Here is a 15,690-nt window from a genome sequence, read left to right as displayed (position 1 = left end):
CTCAATAATGGCACCTTGCACCGTCTCCACTCGGCCTCTGGCGAAATTCAACCGCTGGCTAAAAGTATTGAGTTTTGCTTGTGCTGCATTCACGTCGGCCATTTTACGATGAAATGCCACATTAAACCTGTGAGGAACAAACAGTAAAAGACATCAATAACATCAACGAGTTATCTGACTTCAAATAGATTGGACGTTTATAAACGTCAATGGCTGCCAGTGAGTTAAAAACCACGAAACATTTTTTTCCTATGAATTAATGACCTGCTTTACCCGTGCATGGCCTCTGTTGCGGTTTTGATCTCAGCCTCCACGTTGAAATGCTTGGACTTCAATTCTTGGTTCTCTTTGCAAACATGAGTCAAGTCCTGTTTCAGAGTCTAAGAAGAAAAACAAAGTAGGGGTGGGAACGTCTGGGTAGCTCACGATACAACTTGCTTCAAATTTACAATGATGACCTGAGACTTCAAGGATTAATTCGGTCTTATGCTACTAAACCAACGAATGCAAAATTTCTTTTTATGATTGTACACACTCAGCAAGAACAGTACATTATTTTAAAATAATTAAACCACCAGGACGTCACGAGGAGATGTAAACAAGTGAGATAACTGGTAGTTCCCAGCCTTTAGCCACCAAGCTCCTGTTTTACGGAATCGGCTTCCAGCTAGTATTAAAGAAGCCGAGACAGCCTGTACATTTAAGTTTAGACTAAAAACGTTCCTATTCAACAAAGCTTATGGTCAGGCTAGTTGAAATCAGACTAGACTCACAGTTCAGTCTAAGCTGCACTAAAAGCTATAATGCTGGGAGAAGCACAGCCACTCCTATCTCCTTTTTCTTACTCTACCTAACTCTTGTCTTACTTTATTTCTAATTTTAATAGCTAGTCGACTAGTCTCTTCATCACTAGTCACCCGGTGTCCCCTTTCCCCCCTCCCCTCTGGGGAGGGGCTATTTTTCAGCTGCAGCCTCCTGACTATCCGGACCGCTGGCTGGATGGACGTCCTCGTTGCCAACCCCGTCTCATCTGGCTAAATGGACCTTTCCTTGTTCCCTTACTCTATTCCCATTAGCAGTCCTGGTGCATCCTGTCTATCCGTCCTGGGAGTGGATCTCTCCTGACTGTGGTACTCCCCAAGGTTTCTCATTTCTCCCAAAGAGTTTTGGAGTTTTTCTTTGCCGACATGGAGGGTCAAAGGATGGGGGATGCCCAGGACTTGACCTTTATTTATTTCATCTGCTGATTCTGACTGTGTATCATATTGCCTCTGCAAAGCCCTTTGAGACAACCTTGGTGTGATATAGGGCTATACAAAGAAAATTGAATTGAATAGTTTAAGCGGATGCTTGCTATGGTAAAGCCAATGCGAATGCTACGCCAACGCTACGAGTTACATTTAGAGCAGGGGTCGGGAACGTACAATGCAGGCCAAAAGTATTGGCACCCCTGGAAATGTGTCAGATAACGCTCAATTTCTCCCAGAAAATGATTGCAATTACAAATGCTTTCGTAGTAATATCTTTATTTATTTTGCTTGCAAAAAAAAAACCACAAAAGAGAATGGTGAAAATAAATTAAATCATTATCCTTTTACACAAAACTCCAAAAATGGGTCGGACAAAAGTATTGACACCCTTTGAAAAAAAAAAAAGAAAAAAAAAAAAAACAAAGCTAATGCAAACAAGGCTCAACCAGACATCTGTCACAAGGACAGATAATCATTTCGCTTTGTAAGCGTACAGACAGCTGACCGTTGTGCCAATCTGTAAAGACATGGAACTGGTCAATTGGTCACTGAGTGCTCTGGACAAGATCTTCTCTACAATGCAACCAGAACCTGGACAACGCCCATGCCCGGGCAACACTTTTAAGTCTGGATTTATGGAGGATAGCTGAGTAAAATGGTGGCCGCTGTGTCTGACCACACTCGAAGTTAAAGACATCGAGGATGTATATCTTTTCATTACGCTGCTGGCTGCGATTCTTCTACAAGGGCTCGGAGCCCACTTGATTCGTCGGATCATCATGAAAGCGCTGGAAAGCCAAAGGAGATCAGTGGAATTGTCCACTACGGCCGTGAGCGCCATCGCTGGAGTGCACGCCAGCCTGTGATGATATATCACAGGTGAAGAACGACATAGCTGTATCCAACACCGCCACAACCAGAATGGTAATGAAAATTACAACAGAGCTGCTCAACTTGGAGATGAGTGTTCGTCGGAATGCAGCAAGGAATGAGGACCGTGATGAGGGATAAATCGGTTAAAGGAGGTGGAGGAGACGGCCTGCCATTGGTCCTCAGCTATTCCCCTATCTTCTCGAGCGAATCAACAGAATGAACTAACCTCACACTGCATAATGAATTAATTTACTGGAGCTAATCAACATAACGAACAAATCGCCGTGATCGACAATGACTATTGGGAAGATGGACAATCAAGGGGAGGGGGAAAAAAAAAAAAAAAACTAGGGCTGTCAAAATTATCGCGTTAACGGGCGGTAATTAATTTTTAAAAATTAATCACGTTAAAATATTTGACGCAATTAACGCACATGCCCCGCTCAAACAGATTAGACAGCACAGTCCAATGTCCACTTGTTACTTGTGTTTTTTGGAGTTTTGTCGCTCTCTGCTGGCGCTTGGGTGCGACTGTTTATGGGCTTCAGCACCCATGAGCATTGTGTAATTATTGACATCAACAATGGCGTGCTACTAGTTTATTTTTTGATTGAAAATTTTTCAAATTTTATTAAAACGAAAACATTAAGAGGAGTTTTAATATAACATTTCTATAACTTGTACTAACATTTATCTTTTAAGAACTACAAGTCTTTCTATCCATGGATTGCTTTAACAGAATGTTAATAATGTTAATGCCATCTTGTTGATTTATTGTTATAATAAACAAATACAGTACTTATGTACCGTATGTTGAATGTACTGTATATATATATATATCCATCTTGTGTCTTATCTTCCCATTCCAACAATAATTTCCAGAAAAATATAGCATATTTTATAGATGGTTTGAATTGCGATTAATTAAAATTTTAAGCTGTAATTAACTCGATTAAAAATTTTAACCGTTTGACAGCCCAAAAAATAACAAAAAAAACACCTTGTAATCATCACACATTCTGAAATGTCAAAATTGTTATTCGATAATTCTGCGTCCTGTGGTATACTGGGGGCAGCATTCAATAATGTTCGGCTTCTCCCATCAGTCCTTTTCTTTTCGCAGTCCTTTTCTTTTAGGGTTGAACTGAATGTAAACACAAATGAATGCTGTACGTTTGCATCTGTCACGCCTGAAAAGGAAATAATGAAAGAAAGAAAAAAGGTTCCCGATTCCTGATTTAGAGTGTAAGGGTCACTAAGTAAACACCTTAAAAGGCTAAATCAAATGCATTCGCTCATGCAAGATTTAAAAAATAAATAAATAAAATCTCACAATATTTACACAATAAGAAAACCTGAGGCTTCCTGTAGCAGGGTCCTTCCGGGGTCCTATCATCACTCAGCGGCTGCCACAGTTGCCCACACAGATGCCTGATCAAAATCCTTTTTTATCGGCTTTTTTTGTTTTGTTTTTGTTAATAGGTTGATGGCTGATGTTGGAAAAAAAGTCCATATATCGGTCACATGCGCCAACCCCGGCATCGCTCTGCACCCCCCCTGGGGGGGGGGCTTTCCCCACTATTTGACTTGCTGTTTGTTACTGGACAATAACTAGTCTAGTTATTGTGCAGTAACAGCAAGTCAATAGAGGGCGCTGCCTCACCATGTGTCTTTGTATCTATGCTGAAAATGCTTTAAAACGACTGACACAAATATCATACTTATTCACAATAATCCAATATTTTCAGTTTAATGGTGTACCCTCACCTCCTTTTGGAGTTTCTCCTGGTTTAGTTCAGCAACGCTGGCATCGAGACTACGCTGGAGCACAGTTGCGTGATGGTGCTCCTCTTGCAGCTGTTGCTCCATGAGTCTGACCTAGAAAAGCAGAAAAACACCTCAAGTGACACTGCCATGAAGCCTCGTGGCATACTGTTGTTTTGACACCTCAGAAAGATGTTTTCCCCTCTCTTCTCGCAGCCCCACGTCCTTCAAACGAAGCTGGACGCATAGCTTGAACACCTTCTCCCTCCAGAGGTGTAGCACAAGAAGACCATCAGAGTTTTTTGCCACCAGCGGGTCTGTCGAGGCCTATTGAAACACGTCAGCCGCTTCTGAAAAGTCAAGAGCGCTAGCAGTCGATTCTCACCTTTTTCAGCATCTTCTCCTCTTGTAGTGAGACGATTTCACTCATGGAGTTAAGCCTGACAGTCAACAACTCTGTGGTTTTCTGCAATGCAGCTTTCTCTTTGTTGAGCCTCTACAAAGCCATTACAACATGATGTAGAAACCTTTTAATGTTACTTGCAGGGGCGGATCTAGAAAAAAATATTCAGCGGTAGGCGGGGGGGGTGGGGGGGGGGCAGGAACTTTGTCAGAGTGGAAAATATTTCATGATGGTACAGTATAATACATCATGGAGTCTTTAGACAATGATAAAAAATGCTGCGACTATTCAATTCAAAGGCCTTTGAACGATTTGACATAGACTTCATAATGTGTTGACGGGTCAGATCGGTCACGCACTGCGCCTCGCATTCAAGTAGGGGGCTGCCCACATCCAGATGAGCTATTTACAAACACGCACGCAGCGATCTAACGCCGGATTTCTGTTGAAAAAGTACGAAAGCTGTACTGCATACAAACAGGAAGGATTGTCTCAGGAGTGATATGTTCAAGGATTCAAGGTAATTATTATATTTTTCGTACCATGCATGCATTTTAAAACACTGAAAAAAATGGGAGAAATTAGCCGCTACTGCATTGGCATCATAGTTCCCAATATTTACGTAAAATAAATGCTAACTGCACGTTTTTTTAATTGCTTTTGACCAAGAATCAAGACTGTTTTACGTCCATATCTACAAAGAATTCGGGGATTTAAGCATTTATTCACAAGAATTTTCAACAAAAAAAGCTCTGTTTACATACGGCGGCCACTAGCTACATTCACTAACAGACTAGCATTGTACTTCGACATTTTTACGTAAAATTAAACGCTAACTGCACGTGTTTTTTTTATTGCTTTTAACCAAGAATCGAGACTGTTTTACATCCATATGTATAACGAATTTGGGGATTTAAGCATTTATTCCTTATTATTACAATGATTTTCACCGGAGAAGCGCCGTTTACATCAGACGGCCACAAGCTACATTCACTTAACAAACTAGCATTGTACTTCAACATATTTACCTGAAATAAATGCTAACTGCACTTTTTTTTTTTTGCTTTTAACCAAGAATCGAGACTGTTTTACATCCATATCTATAAAGAATTCGGGGATTTAAGAATTTATTCACAAGAATTATCACTGGAAAAGCTCTGTTTACATCAGGCAGTCGCTAGCTACATTCACTAACAGACTAGCATTGTACTTCGACATATTTACGTAAAATAAATGCCAACTGCACTTTTTTTTTTTTTTTTGGCTCTTAACCAAGAATCGAGACTGGTTTACGTCCAAATCGATAAAGAATTCGGGGATTTAGACGAATTTTCGCCAGAAAAGCTCCGTTTACGCCAGGCGGCCGCTAGTCTCATTCGCTAACAGTATATAGTGTATAATGATAATAAAGGGATATTCTATTCTATAAAAGCTCTTTGTCTGCGATTCCACTTGGTCAGCTTTGACGGCCTCGCCAACGATGCAGGCCCCCTATTTATCGGCCCCACGAATGCATTATGAAGCCTATAGCTCTAATTTACCTAAAGCAATAAAAAATACAAATCAGTTTTGATGTTTTGATAATTACGTGATGAAACTTGCAAAACAGCGTATCGAAAATCATTTTACATATTAATCGAATTATCAATTTGTTAATCGATATATTGATCCACATCGATTAATTGTTACGCCTCTAGTGTCAACATTAGGGATTACCCAATCACATATTTTGCACCGGAGTCCAAGATTTTGGAAATCTGCCGATACAGAGTCCCGATCCAATACCGGATTTTTTTTTTTTTTTTTTTAGGATAAAAAGTTCCAAACATGTTAAAGTGCTGTACTGTGGAGTATAAAACGTATATATTTTTGTTTCTTTGGCAATACAATTGCATTTCTGGATTATTTTGTTATTCTTGTAGCCTTTAATTTTTTTAAAATTAATTTATTTATTAATTTTAAAAATTAAAAACCCAATCTTTTTTACCAGATTCCAACTCTCTGAAAAATGGCCCTATCAGCCCGATTTCCGATCATGTGATCAGCTCCGAGACATCCCTAGTGTACACATGTACACTGCTGGCCAAAACTATTGGCACCCCTGGAATTCCGTCAATGTCTGAATGAAAAAGGACCCTATGGTAGGATACCCAGGAAGACCCCATTTCTGACCAAGAGACATAAAAAAAGCCAGGCTGGAGTTTGCCAAAACTTACCTGAGTAAGCCAAAAACATTTTGGAAGAATGTTCTCGGGTCTGATGAGACAAAAGTACAGCCTTTTGGGAAAAGGCATCCACATAGAGTTTACAGGGGAAAAAAGGAGTCCTTCAAAAAAAAGAACACGGGCCCCACAGTCAAACATGGTGGAGGTTCCCTTATGTCTTGGGGTTGCTTTGCTACCTCTGGCACTGGACTGCTTGACTGTGTGCATGGCATTATGAAGTCTGAAGACTACCAACAAATTTTGCAGCATAATGTAGGGCTCAGTGTAAGAAAGCTAGGTCTTTCTCAGAGGTCGTGGTTCTTCCGGCAGGACAATGACCCAAAACACACTTCAAAAAGCACTAGAGGTTTGAAAGCCCCCAAAAATACAATAAATACTAGATTAAAACAGATTCAATACAAGTGGTTAACAAGAATGTATAGAACTCCTGAAATACTGCATCACATGTCTGGTAACATTCCTGATACATGCTCTAAATGTAACAACTTCAAAGGTACCCTCATACACTGTGTTTGGGAGTGTTCGAAAATTCTGAATTTTTGGAAAGATATTACAAAATGTTTATCATGTGTCTTTAAAGTGAATGTACCTACGTCGGCCAAACGTTGTGTTTTGGGTATTTATCCCACAAATCCTGTTATAACCAAAAAAAAATGAAAAAAATGTTAGATTTTAGATTACCGCATTCACGAAGAGTGATGGCCTTGAACTGAAAGAACATGGAACCCCCTTCGTTAAGACAATGGATTAAGGCACTGTCGCAAGGAATAGGAATAGAAAGACTGACTTACATTGCGAAAGGAAAACCGAAAGAATTTCTGAAATTATGGGACACATATATGTATATTGTATCAACATCTCTATATATAAGAATTGTTGGTAACACTTTATAAGAACTATCCGTTTTACTAGTTAATAGATCATTATTAAACTGTTGATAAATGATTTATTGTTGATTTGTGAAGTATTTGTTAACAGTTTGTTAAGCATTTACAGGGTGTTCTTAACCTGAAACACAGTTTGTGTAGAAACGTTTCAAGTTTTTGTGTGTGACATTTGGCATTTCTATCTTTTCAGGTTAAGAAATGCCGTTCACTTCAAAAGAAAAGGCATTTTGATAAGGCATTTTGCAGGCAGCGCTCATGTTGCACATTTATGAAAATCTGCCATAGAACCAACAAATATTTGTACTTTTATTTGTATATTTAACCAATAAAACTTATGACCTTCAACATAAAGTGTATATAGTTTTATTAAGATCCATCAACTAGCATGGGCATTTAAAATGGGGTCAACCATATTGGAACACCCTGCAAATGCTTAACAAACTGTTAACAAATACTTCACAAATCAACAATAAATCATTTATCAGCAGTTTACTAATGATCTATTAACTAGTAAAACGTATAGTTATTATAAAGTGTTACCGAATTGTTCATTTTTTCTTTGCAAGCTGTGTGAATGTGTGTGTGAATGTGTATAAGATTATTCATTATTTTTGTTTTTTCCATTCAATCGGGTTGCGAAATATGGCCTTCCTATGACCATGATGTTTTGAATTTTCAGTTATTGTCTTTTTATTTTTTGAAAAATAATAAAAATATGTGGGGAAAAAGCACTAGAGAACGGTTTGAGAGAAAGCACTGGAGACTTTTAAAGTGGTCAGCAATGATTCCAGAGAGATCTGAAAATGGCAGCCTTCAAATCTCAGACCTGGAGCAGTTGGCCAAAGAAAAATTCAAGCAGAGCATTGTAAGAAACTCATTGATGGATACCGGAAGCGGTTGTTCACAGTTATTTTGTCTAAAGGTTGTGCTACCAAGTATTAGGCTGAGGGTGCCAATACTTTTGTCCGACCCATTGCTGGAGTTTTGTGTAAAATGATAATGATTTTTTTTTCCCCATTCTCTTTTGTGTTTTTCCATTGCAAGCTAAATAAATGAAGATATTACTACCAAAGCATTTGTAATTGCAATCATTTTCTGGAAGAAATTGATCATTATCTGACAGAATTGCTGGGGTGTTAATTTTTTTGGCCAGCAGTGTACAGTGCCCTCCATGATTATTGGCACCCCTGAAAAAGATGTGTTTTTCAGTTTCAAATATTTTTTTTTAATTCAAATAATATGGGACCTTAATGGAAAAAAAAGAAAAAAAAACAACCTTCAATACAAGTGCATTCATTCAGTGGGGAAAAATCCCACATAAAGAAAAAAATATTTGACATCAAATAATGTCTGTCACAATTATTAGCACCCCTGGTGTTAATACTTTGTACAACCCCCTTTTGCCAACAAAACAAGGTCTGGGGACTGAGATGGCCATGGGAGGAGCTTGATTTTGTGTCTGGTGAACCATTTCTGTGTAGATTTGGCCATACAGTATGTTTATCCCCTTGAACCGTGTGTATTTTTATGTGAGACCAAGATTGAGCTTTTTGGCAACAAACACTCTAAGTGGGTCTGGCGTGCCACGAAAGATGCGCATGCTGAAAAGCACCTCATACCCACTGTGAAGTATGGGGGTGGGTCAGTAATGCTGTGGGGCTGTTTCGCTTCCAAAGGCCCTGGGAACCTTGTTAGGGTGCATGGCATCATGAATGCTTTGAAATACCAGGACATTTTAAAACAAAATCTGTTGCCCTCTGCCCAAAAGCCGAAGATGGGTCGTCACTGGGTCTTTCAGCAAGACAATGACCCTAAACATATGGCCAAATCTACACAGAAACGGTTCACCAGACACAAAATAAAGCTCCTCCCATGGCCATCTCAGTCCCCAGACCTTGTTTTGTTGGCAAAAAGGGGTTGTACAAAGTATTAACACCAGGGGTGCTAATAATTCTGACACACATTATTTGATGTCAAATAATTTTTTCTTTATGTGGGATTTTTTTCCCCACTGAATGAATGCACTTGTATTGAAGGTTGGATTTTTCTCTATTTTCCATTAGGGTCCCATATTATTTGAATAAAAAATATATATTAGAAGCTAAAAAACATTTTTCAGGGGTGCCAATAATTATGGAGGGCACTATATATCCTAACATATTTAAATAACATACTGTATTTATTTATTTATTTAATTTTTACTGAAAAAAATCCACGATGGATTGAGGGGCGTGAAATTTGAAGCGCAAAGTAGCGAGAGATCACTATACTTAACTTCATACAATCTTTTATGTATTAATTTTTAAAGGATCCTCACAAACACTACTTAACTGATGGCAGTAAATCTCAAATTGACCCGTTTTTCATTCCTCATCAGTGCCGATTCGGGTGGCGAGCCTGTCTTTTAGGGTGGCAGTTGCCACCCCGTTCCACCCTGGTGGATCCGCCCCTGGTCATTCATGCGCAAAAGCCCTTTGTGTTGGACTAATTGTATTTTTCACCTCAACTGCTTCGTTCGATCGTTCCTTTTCTTCTTTGTCGGCAACAACCTTGCCGATGTAATTTCGGAGGCTGTGCAGAGTCGCCGATTGAGTCTCGTACGCTTGTTTCATTTGGCTGTGAAAGTAATTCACGACAAACAAATCAACAAAGTTGAATCGAAGTTGACATTAGACATGGGAGGAATTAAATGCAGCACCTTAGACGTTCTTTAAATTCATCTCTCTCTGCAGATGCTTCCGATAGATTGCTTTTCAGCTGCAGCAATTCCCGGGTCACCGACTCAAGTTTACTCTGCAGTTCATGATTTAATTTTTGGGCAGTGCATAATTCCCCGTAGTGTTCGCCGGTCAACTGTCGCAGCTGATGAGGGAAATCAGAGATGAATAGTTGGGTATTTTCAGGATTGAAAAACATGTGGAAAATACCTCTTCCTCGTGCTTCTTCTGCATCTGCTGTATTTTTTCAGACATTTTTAAAGACCTCTCTTCGGCTTCCTCGACTTGCTTTTGGACGGTTTCGGCATTCAGGCTAGCTTCCCTCCTCATTTTTGCAAGGACCTCATCAGACTGTTTCTTAGATTTTTCAAGCTGTAAAACGCATTGATTAAACGTCTTCAAAATTGAAAACAAGTCCAGAGGAATACTCCAACTTATGAGCTATAACAGGAAGAGTTGAAACGTGGGTTCATCCCAGGTGATCGGGGGCCACGTTATTGTCAAAATGAAATGTTTGCTTATAACATTACCTGTGAGATTATTTTCGCCTTCTCCTTTTGGCAGTTCTTAAGCTCCTCCTTCAGATGGCTATGCTGAGCTTTCACCTGGCTCATTTCTTGACGTATCGTCTCCAAATGGTGACATTGCCTAAAGTACAACAAGTACATATTCTTAATTAATGGAGGAAATAACATTTAAGCAGTTAAAACAGTGTTATAAAGCGGTATTATGCCAAAGTTACTGTGTGGTAACTTGAAAAAGCATATTTTTGGTTCGTCTATTGGGGGTCAATGACATTGGGTTTAGGGCTGCAGCTATCGGTTATTTTAGTAGTCGATTAATCGATGAACTACCGTATTGGCCTTAATATAAGACGGTGTTTATTGCATTGAAATAAGACTGAAAAAGAGGGGGTCGTCTTATATTCACGGTCTAGACATTATACCCATTCACGACGCTAGATGGCGCCATACATCATTGAAGCGATGTTCTGTCATGACCTATCTCAGCTACTCTCCCCATTCGCGACGCTAGATGGCGCCAGATATCATTGAAGCGATGTTCTGTCATGACAGATCTCAGCTACTCTTTTTAGTTTAACCAGTTTGCATTATTTTATTGTTAATGTTTTTCCTTATTCAGATTTGTTTTAAGACTAGTTAGAGTTAGACTTCAATTTGATGGTTAATGCAGTTATTGCAATTTTGTTGTTTTTTCACAATAGATTGGTTTATTTACATTTCAAAAACCAGAAGCCATTTATTTACTAATGTGATTGCACTTTAGTTTACATATTTAAATGTTCAGATATTAAGATTTGAATGAGGAAAAATAACATGCTTTTTCTCTCAAATATATTGTTATAATCATTTGTTTCGGATGTACTGTAATATAAATATATATATTAGAGCTGTCAAATGATTAAAATTTTTAATCAAGTTAATTACAGCTTAAAAATTAATTGTAATTAATCGCAATTAATCTCAATTCAAACCATCTATAAAATATGCCATATTTTTCTGTAAATTATATATATATTCTGTAAAATAAATTGTTGGAATGGAAAGATAAGACACAAGACGGATATATACATTCAACATACGGTACATAAGGACTGTAGTGGGCATTTCACTCTACTGTCATTTAAATCTGTCTATGCTGTCCTCATTCCGAAGCGTCTACTTTTTCCAAAGCTAGACAGCTAGTGAACGACGCCTTAATAATCAGACTTCTTCCTTTTTCATCTGATTTATTAATAAAATGGCCTCAAACCATTGTCCTCTTTAGACCATCGTAAAACTACAAAAAAAAAAACAGTACACAAGCATTGCATTAGCAACAACGTTAGCTTAGCACGCTATACAGGTTCACTAAACATAAACAAAAAGCATCTCATACAAAAAATATAACATTTCGCTTACTAACATAATATGTACATTCTTTACAACAACCATACTTACGGACAAATCTTGTCCAAGGATCATATAAGCACAACATTACAACGTAGGCGTCAGCCCCAGACGTCGTGCAGCCATATTGAACTGGCAAGAAGACAATAAACCATGTCGCAAAGCGACCACAAGAGTTCACTGTTAGACAGCACAAAAAGCCTTGCTGTAAAACTTTCCAAAAGGCAGAATACTGTTTGAGCGGGACATGTGCGTTAATTGCGTCAAATATTTTAACGTGATTAATTAAAAAAATTAATTACCGCGCGTTAACGCGATAATTTTGACAGCCCTATTTATATATATATATATATATATGTATTTATGTATGTATGTATGTATAAAAATTAATTTGGTGTTCAAAAAGTCTTTTTTCAAACTTGAGTCTTGAAAAAGAGGGGGTCGTCTTATAATCAGGGCCGTCTTATATTCAGGACAAAACGGTAATTAGTTCGAATAATCGAGTAATCTGATTAGGAACATACAAAATTAAAATACCTGACTTGAGCCTCAAACGGTATAGAAAAATAAATGAATGAGGATATATGTGCAACAAAAGAACAATTGATTAACTTACATTGCAAAATTCTGCTAGTTTAAATGCTATAAAATGCCAACGTTTTTTTACAAACCTCTTAACAAATAGTTCAAACACATATTCCCACAAAAAACGGCTAAATATACCTTTAAACTAAATTACGAATGCATTAAAAAAACATTAGCTCAAACAAAAACTTAGCTTATGTTGGTCTTATCAGGGAGCAGCTAGATTCAGCCATAAGAAATGAGGCAGACTAGAGGGCAGTGTATCCACCCAAATCAATAAAATTAAATGCAGACACTTTCAAATCAAACCATGTTAACGGCACTTTAATTAAACGAATACTCGAGGCAGCAAAATTTAATTCAAATATTTATCTAATCGAATACTCGAGTTAATTGATTAATTGTTGCAGCGGTCCTAAAAGGGCCGCAGTGGGTGCTGGATTTCATTCCAACCAAACAAGATGAATACCTTTTCACCAATCTGTGGTCTTACTAGGGTAATTAGTTGATTGCAATCAGGTGCTGCTTGTTTTAGCAGAAACCTCATTGGCTGAACTGTCTGTGCTCAATCGGTATGAACAAAAACCAGGACCCACTGGAATCGGTTTGACATGCTTAGCCTAGAGCAGGGGTCCCCAAACTACGGCCAGCGGGCCGCATACGGCCCGCCTCCACATTTGGGCCAGCCCCCTGAACGATTTTTTAAACATTTTTTTACTTGTGTTATTTTTTTTCCTGGCTTTTTCTGTGAAGAACCCGGAGAGGGTTATTTGGTTATTATCTATTTAATTAATAGTGTTATTATTATATTATATATTATATTTACTTTTGTTCATTGAAGAATCCAGAAAGGGTTATTTGATTGTGGCTTTCTGAAAAACAATATTTTTTTTTTACATTTAGGCACTCCTGCAATCAGCACACTTTTTCTGTTACAAACTGACCCCGGCCCCTCATCAGAGAAGGGAAGAGTTATGTGGCCCTCACAGGAAAAAGTTTGGGGACCCCTGGCCAAGAGTGTCTGCTAAACACTGACAGAAATCACTGGCACAGTCCAATATCTCTGTGCACACATCAACTGTATGTAAAACTATGGCCAAGAATATTGTACATGGGAGGACTCTACGGAGGAAGCGACTGCTGTCTACGAAAAAAAAAAAAAAAAAAACATTGCCGCTCGTTTCATGTTCACAAAAAGGCACTTGGACAATTGGCAAAATATTTTGCGGACTGATGAAACCAAAGTTGAATTGTTTGGGAGTAACACACAACGTCATGTGTGGATGACAAATGGAACAGCTCACCAACATCAACACCTCATCCCCACCGTGAAGCATGGTGGAGGGAGCATCATGATTTGGGGCTGTTTTACTGCCTCAGGGCCTGGACAACTTGCAACCATTATTGGAAGAATGAATTCAAATGTTTATCAGGGTGTTTTGCAGGAAAACCCGAGGCCGTCTGTCAGACAGTTGAAGCTAAAAAGAGGATGCTGCAACAAGACAATGATCCAAAACACAGAAGTAAATCAACTTCAGAATGGTTTCAAAAGAACAAAATACTTGTTCTGGAGTGGCCAAGTCAAAGTTCAGACTTGAACCCCATTGAGATGCTGTGGCATGACCTACAGACAGCGATTAATGCCAGACTTCCCAGGCATCTGACTGAACTACAGCAGTTTTGTAGAGAAGAACAAGCCAGATTAGCACATCAATCAGGACTAGACTGATCTGCAGCTACAGGAAGCGCCTGATTGAAGTTATTGCTACCAAAGAGGGGGGCCACAAAATATTAAATGTGATGGTTCACTTACTTATTTTTCACCCTTCTGTCATTGTTTGCACACTATCCTCATTAAAATATGAAAATCTATAAATGTTTGGGTGGTTTTAGTTAAAGCAGACACTGTTTTCTCACCTGTGTGATTTTGACAAAGATCAGATCACATTTGATGGTGATTTAATGCAGAAATGTGAGTAATTCCAAAAATTTCAGATACTTTTTTATACCACTGTATATCACCATTTTGATATTTGATCAGGTTACTACCTGCTTATAGTGTCATTTTTTATTGTTATCTCTTCTCTGTATTTGTGCAGAGTGTTCTTCAGGGCCTCCATTGGCTCCTTCAACCGCTCAGCCTCCGCTTTCTGCCTTTGCGCTTCTAGACACCACTCTTCTTCCCATATGGGCCGCTGGTTGCCCCTCTCTTTGGATCTGTGTTAAGAACAAACAGAGCTATTCGTGTAGCAAGTATGCCCCCAGCGGATGATATTTTTGACCAAAGAGTGGGAATACCTCGTCCTGAAGTCTGACACATTCTCCTCTGGTGTTCTTCTACCTGTGTTGTTTCCTGGAATCATCTCGCTACATTGATTTTCCTTTCGCCGAGTGAAACCAAGCCAAGAGTCTTTTGGTGGCGCTGTCGAGACTTTCTGGTTCATCCAGGAAATGCATGGCTGTGCGACGCTGGCCGGTCTAGCAGGGTGGATACTTGTTGCAAAATGAGACGGAGGAATAAGATCATCCTGGGGTTTCCCTGTATAGTAGGAAATAAATTAAATACTGATAAGCATTGAAACAATCGAGCACAGACTCATAAAACTGTATATATTACCAATTCTACTGAGTCACTAGAGGGTATATAAGCCATGACTAGATGATGTTGTTTGAATGGCAAAAGGCAGAAACACAGTTCTGTATATCTTACTTTATAGTGGAAGTAGAAGACCCTATTCTGAAAAATAGCTAACCAGTTACGGAGCATTGCGATTTTACAGCAATGTTGTCGAAGTGATCCTGATAGAGATTGAAGGAATCTGACCTCTTAGCCAGATTGCCAGAATCACGCCAGCCGAACCGCCGGACCTGCGCTGGCGCAGCTTCAGCGGCCCGGCGAGAATCCGACAACCCCGCCAAAAGGCCAAACTCAGCGCGTTTACCTTAGTTGTAACCAGTGTTGTTAATCTTACTGAAAAAAAGTAATTAATTATAGTTACAAATGACTTCTCCCAAAAAGTAATTGCGTTAGTAACTCAATTACCTGAATGTAAGAGTAATTAGTTACTTGGCAAAG

The 15,690-nt window shown here is 38.9% G+C and overlaps 1 protein-coding gene across 4 annotated transcripts in view; it reads right to left on the bottom strand.

Moving 5' to 3' along the window:
* Positions 1-15,690, bottom strand: part of cchcr1 (coiled-coil alpha-helical rod protein 1) — a 172,116-nt gene that overhangs the window by 13,954 nt on the left and 142,472 nt on the right. For all 4 annotated transcript variants that reach the window (XR_009061390.1, XR_009061389.1, XM_057821755.1 and 1 more), the window contains 11 exons: positions 14,913-15,153; positions 14,664-14,831; positions 10,650-10,767; positions 10,330-10,491; positions 10,101-10,264; positions 9,904-10,018; positions 4,273-4,383; positions 4,071-4,214; positions 3,891-4,001; positions 274-380; positions 15-127 (listed from right to left, as the gene is read on the bottom strand). Coding sequence is in view for 2 of the 4 variants with exons in the window: in XM_057821755.1 (XP_057677738.1) it covers positions 15-127; positions 274-380; positions 3,891-4,001; positions 4,071-4,214; positions 4,273-4,383; positions 9,904-10,018; positions 10,101-10,264; positions 10,330-10,491; positions 10,650-10,767; positions 14,664-14,831; positions 14,913-15,153 (1,554 nt within the window). In the remaining 2 variants the exon portion in view is untranslated. The remainder of the gene's footprint in view (positions 1-14; positions 128-273; positions 381-3,890; positions 4,002-4,070; positions 4,215-4,272; positions 4,384-9,903; positions 10,019-10,100; positions 10,265-10,329; positions 10,492-10,649; positions 10,768-14,663; positions 14,832-14,912; positions 15,154-15,690) is intronic.

Source organism: Corythoichthys intestinalis, chromosome 18 (assembly GCF_030265065.1).
Source record: "Corythoichthys intestinalis isolate RoL2023-P3 chromosome 18, ASM3026506v1, whole genome shotgun sequence".
Classification (NCBI taxonomy): domain Eukaryota; kingdom Metazoa; phylum Chordata; class Actinopteri; order Syngnathiformes; family Syngnathidae; genus Corythoichthys; species Corythoichthys intestinalis.
Note: the sequence above shows the minus strand (reverse complement) of the source record. Positions and strands in the feature narration are given on the sequence as shown.